General features: G+C 36.9%; 1 protein-coding gene across 1 annotated transcript; it reads left to right on the top strand.

The window, feature by feature from the left end:
* Positions 1-930, top strand: LOC102178644 (olfactory receptor 4A47-like). Its single transcript, XM_005690188.2, has one exon. It carries the CDS (start codon positions 1-3, stop codon positions 928-930), a length of 930 nt encoding a protein of 309 aa, XP_005690245.2.

Raw genomic sequence — 6,000 nt, 5'->3', positions numbered from 1 at the left:
ATGGAACCAAGGAACAATGTAACTTATTTCATCCTCTTGGGCCTCACACAGAATCCAAAGGAGCAGAAAGTCCTTTTTGTTATCTTCTTGTTCTTCTACATTTTGACTGTAGTGGGCAATCTGCTTATTGTTGTGACTGTAGCTGTCAGTAAGACACTGAACTCACCAATGTACTTTTTTCTTGCTAGTTTATCATTTATAGATCTAGTTTATTCCTCTTCTACTTCCCCCAGATTGATTTCAGACTTGTTCTCTGGGGAAAATACCATATCCTTTGAATCCTGTGTGACCCAGCTGTTTACAGAGCACTTTTTTGGTGGATCTGAGACATCCCTTCTGCTGGTGATGGCCTATGACCGCTATGTGGCCATCTTCAAGCCCTTGCATTACTTGGTGATCATGAGGAAAAAGGTATGTGTTGTACTGCTGCTGGTGTCCTGGGTTGGAGGTTTTCTGCACTCAATTATTCAAGTTAGCACTGTTTGTGGGCTCCCATTTTGTGGTCCCAATATCATTGATCACTTTATGTGTGACATGTTCCCCTTATTGAAACTCGTCTGTACTGACACCTTTGTCACTGGCATTTTAGAGGTGGCCAATGGGGGGCTGACGTGCACTCTTTTGCTTCTGCTCTTGCTCATCTCCTATGGAGTCATCCTGCACTCTCTGAAGAACCTGAGTCAGGAAGGGAGGCGGAAAGCCCTCCAGACCTGTGGTTCCCGCATCGCTGTGGCTGTCTGCTTCTTTGTTCCCTGCATTTTCATGTATGCAAGACCTGCTAAGACCTTCCCCTTTGACAAATCATTGAGTGTGTTTTATATAGTCATAAGCCCCATGCTGAACCCATTGATTTACAGTCTAAGAAGTTCTGAGATCATGAATGCTATAAAGAAGCTCTGGACCAAAAAAGTGAGGTCAAGTAGCAAATAAGGGCATTATGCATTACAAAGACAGTAGTTTAACACTAGGAATTTACTTCAAATATCAAAGTCTATTGCATTGATGAAACTTTTCTCTGAAGAATTTATCATTAGTTTTATTAAAGAATAAAATATTTCTTTATATTATTAATAGCAGTTTCCTTCATTGAATGTAAACATTAATGTCTAGTTTATCACTGCAATTGGAAAGTTGAAATGCATTTAAAATAGAGTCAATAAGTCATATGTAATGCGTTGGTCAGAATTACAAAAATAATTAACTAATATGCATTACTTTGATTACTTTCTCATTTTTTGTAACCAGATTCTTACCTTTTATCCTCACTTTTTATTGTACTAATTAAAATATTTTATACTATATATTCTATCCTCTTCATTCACTTTTATTTGCTTACATATGAAAATTTAGTGTAACATTTTCCATTTTATAGGAAATTGAAAGTATGATGTATAATAGTAAATGTTAAAAAATAGAATCCCTACTGAAATAGAATCATGTAAAATGTACCTCCTGTCCAACCAATATCAAAGTTTCCCAGTTTTTCCAGATGCAGTCAATATACTGTTTATAAGATTACTCAAATAATAATTTTTGCAAAAATAAGCATATTTTCATGTGTGTTTGCCTGTATGTCTCTGTGTATAAATTTTGCATTTTGCAACTCAGTTTTCTGAAGATCTTTCCATACAGTCTTCACAGATCTAACTCATTCTAATTTTCTCATACTGATCAGCTTCTTTAAAATAAATCTAAATTAAAAAAAAAGATTAAAAAAGTCTCTAAAATTTAGGTATCCAGTTTTCTTCAAGTTTGTTCTCTTTTTCTACAATAAATAATTCTACAAACAAGTCTTTTTAAAATTTTCTAGCATGAGTTTCTAGAAGTGGAATTGTTAAGTGGTATAGTATTTAAAATATTGATATTCATAGTTATTGCAAAAATGCCAATATGAGCTTGAACAAACTTACTATTCTCCTCACTTTGGAAAATACATTAAACAATATGCTGAACCACTAGTGCTTGATAAACATTTATGGTATATGAAAATGTGATTAAACAAATTGTTTCATTTGTATAGTTTAGTTTCTATTCAATAAACATAATTGAATTTGAGTATCATCCATGTTTAAATGATTTGTAGTCCTTTTCCATGAACTGCCTATTAATGAATTTTTGTGTGTATTTGATTGCCAACACTTTTCCATACTGATTTTAATGATTGAATGACACACTAGTTACCCCTATTACCCTGTGTTTGGATTATTATTTTTCCTGCTTGTGATTTCTTTAAAAAATTTTAAATACAGTGAAGAATATTTTTTGGCATGTACAAATATTTATACATTTACATAATTAATTCTATCAATATTTTTTACCTCTATATCTTGAATTTGTCTAACTCAATGTTGTCAAAATATTCTTCACATTTTTCAATATTCAATTTTTTGTCTTTACATTTTATGCTTACATTTTCCTTTGATATAAGGAGATAAGTAGGGATTATATTTTAATTATTTTTCCAGATTGTCATTATTATAGATGTATAATTATTTTTCCCCATGGCTTTGATATCCTAACTTTGTATTCCAAAATATGGCAAGTATTTGCATCAAATTCATTCCTCCTCTAGCTTCCACTGATGTCTTTATTTATGTGCCATTTAACACACAATGTAATTGTGTACATTTGATTAGAATATACTTTACTATCTGAAAAGCCTAGGATTCCTTCATTGCTAATTTTTTTTAAGTTATTAGTCTCTGAACTTTATTTTTTTTAACTTTTTAAAATCAGAAGTATGCCTATTTTTGCATATTTGCATTTTAAAATTAAGTTTCAATAAGCTAGCCTGGTAAAAACTACATTGAGTTAGTATTTTGTGTAATATTTGCTTGAGAAAGCATTTGTATCTTCAGAGAATTGAGGATTCCTATCCACAAACTAAATGGTATCAGATCCATCGGAGAAAGGTTGGAATGAAGATTTATGCCACCTATTTGTGGTCATGTTGCATACATCTTATTCAAGAATATGTGAATTCAAAAATCTCTGGGTTTGAAAATATTTGCATTTGGTAATTGGATGAAGGAACATGATTTTCCTGAGTTGAATTCTGGTTGTTCAGTTCAGGCCTCTGTTCACCAGATCTAGATTTTTTTTTTTTTTAATCATTATCATTGTCACCTTAGTCTGCATGGGATGCCGTAACAAAATACTATAGACTGCGGAGCTTAGACAACAGACATTTATTTTCCCATAGTTCTGCAGGCTGATATCCAAGGTTAGGGTGTTTGCTAGGTTGGTTTCTGGTGAATCCTCTCTTCCTACCTTGCACTGGGCACCTTCTCACTCTGTCTCTCATGGCCTTTCTTCTGTGCACTTGGGCAAAACAAAGCTCTTTGTCCCTTCTACTTCTTATAAGGATGCCAGTTCTATCAGATTAGGACCCACCCTATGATCTCAAGGAGTATGAGCTATTTAGGTCCCCATTTCAAGGTTTCCAAGCCAGGGTACAAGATGTAGGAGTGAATAAACCTTTTAGATGACCTCAGTCTGACAATTTCTAACTACAATCATGAGAGAGGTGGATACAGAAGTATTCAGCGGAATGGATAAATTCTTGACTCACTGAAATACTCTAATATAATAGAGTGAATATTGGTGCTTTTTAAAAAAAATATTTATTTTGATTGGAGGCTAATTACTTTACAATATAGTAGTGGTTTTTGCCATACGTTGACATGAGTCAGCCATGGGTTTACATGTGTTCCCCTTCCTGAAACCTCCTCCCACATCCCTCCCCATCCCTCAGGGTCATCCCAGTGCACCAGCCCTGAGCACCCTGTCTCAAGCATTGAACCTGGACTGGCGATCTGTTTCACGTATGATAATATACACGTTCCAATGCTATTTTCTCAAACCTTCCCAATCTCACCTTCTCCCACAGAATCCAAAAGACTGTTCTATACATCTGTGTCTCTTTTAGTGTCTCACATATAGGATCATCATTACCATCTTTTAAAATTCCATATATATCTGTTAGTATACTGTATTGGTGTTTTTCTTTCTGGCTTACTTCACTCTGTATAATCGGCTCCAGTTTCATCCACCTCATTAGAACTGATTCAAATATATTTTTTGCAATGGATGAGTAATATTCCATTGTGTGTATGTACCACAGCTTTCTTATCCATTCATCTGCTGATGGACATCTAGGTTGTTTCCATGTCCTGGCTATTATAAACAGTGCTGCGATGAACATTGGGGGTACACATGTCTCTTTCAATTCTGGTTTCCTCAGTGTGTATGCCCAGCATTGAGATTGCTGGGTCATATGGCAGTTCTATTTCCAGTTTTTTAAGGAATCTCCACACTGTTCTCCATAGTGGCTGTACTAGTTTGCATTCCCACCAACAGTGTAAGAGGGTTCCCTTTTCTCCACACCCTCTCCAGCATTTATTGTTTGTAGATTTTTGGATCGCAGCCATTCTGACTGGCGTGAAATGGTACCTCATCGTGGTTTTGATTTGCATTTCTCTCATAATGAGTGATGTTGAGTATCTTTTCATGCATTTGTTAGCCATCTGTGGTCATGTATGGATGTTAGAGTTGGAGTATAAAGAAAGCTAAGCGCTGAAGAACTGATGCTTTTGAACTGTGGTGTTGGAGAAGAGTCTTGCAAGTCCCTTGGACTGCAAGGAGATCCAACCAGTCTATCCTAAAGCAGATCAGTCCTGGGTGTTCATTGGAAGGGCTGATGTTGAAGCTGAAACTCCTATACTTTGACCACCTGATGCGAAGAGCTGACTCATTTGAAAAGACCCTGATACTGGGAAAGATTGAGGGCAGGAGGAGAAGGGTACAACAAGGGAGATGAGATGGTTGGATAGCATCACTGACTCAATGGACATGGGTTTGGATGGACTGCTGGAATTGGTGATGGACAGGGAGGCCTGGCATACTGCAGTTCACGGGGTCGCAAAGAGTTGGACACGACTGAGCGACTGAACTAGCCATCTTCTTTGGAGAAATGTCTGTTTAGTTCTTTAGCCCATTTTTTGATTGGGTCGTTTATTTTTCTGGAATTGAGCTTCAGGAGTTGCTTGTATATTTTTGAGATTAATTCTTTGTCAGTTGCTTCGTTTGCCATTATTTTCTCCCATTCTGAAGGCTGTCTTTTCACTTTGCTTATAGTTTCCTTCATTGTGCAAAAGCTTTTAGGTTTAATTAGGTCCCAAAGTGTCAGACTTTATTTTTTTGGGGTTCCAAAATCACTGCAGATGGTGATTGAGGTCATGAAATGAAAAGACACTTACTCCTTGGAAGGAAAGTTATGACCAACCTAGATAGCATATTAAAAAGCAGAGATATTTGCCAACAAAGGTCCATCTAGTCAAGGCTATGGTTTTTCCAGTAATCATGTATGGATGTGAGAGTTGGACTGTGAAGAAAGCTGAGCACTGAAGAATTGCTGCTTTTGTACTGTGGTGTTGGAGAAGACTCTTGAGAGTCCCTTGGACTACAAGGAGATCCAACCAGTCCATCCTAAAGGAGACCAGTCCTGATTGTTTATTGAAGGACTGATGCTGAAGCTGAAACTCCAATACTTTGCCCACCTCATGTGAAGACTTGACTCATTGGAAAAGACTCTGATGATGGGAGGGATTGGGGACAGGAGGAGAAGGGGACGACAGAGGATGAGATGGTTGGATGGCATCACTGACTCCAAGGACACGAGTTTGCGTGAACTCCGGGAGTTGGTGATGGACAGGGAGGCCTGGTGTGCTGAGATTCATGGGGTCTCAAAGAGTCGGACATGACTGAGCGACTGAACTGAAGTGAACTGAGGTCCCATTTGTTTGTTTTTACTTTTATTTCCGTTACTCTGGGAGGTGAGTCATAGAGGATCCTGCTGTGATTTATGTTGGATAGTGTTTTGCCTATGTTTTCCTCTAGGATTTTTATAGTTTCTGGTCTTATGTTTAGATCCTTAATCCATTTAAAAAATATGGAATGCTTCATGAATTTGTGTGTCATCCTTGCGCAGGGGCCATACTA

This window comes from Capra hircus, chromosome 15, assembly GCF_001704415.2.
Source record: "Capra hircus breed San Clemente chromosome 15, ASM170441v1, whole genome shotgun sequence".
NCBI classification, from domain to species: domain Eukaryota; kingdom Metazoa; phylum Chordata; class Mammalia; order Artiodactyla; family Bovidae; genus Capra; species Capra hircus.
Note: the sequence above shows the minus strand (reverse complement) of the source record. Positions and strands in the feature narration are given on the sequence as shown.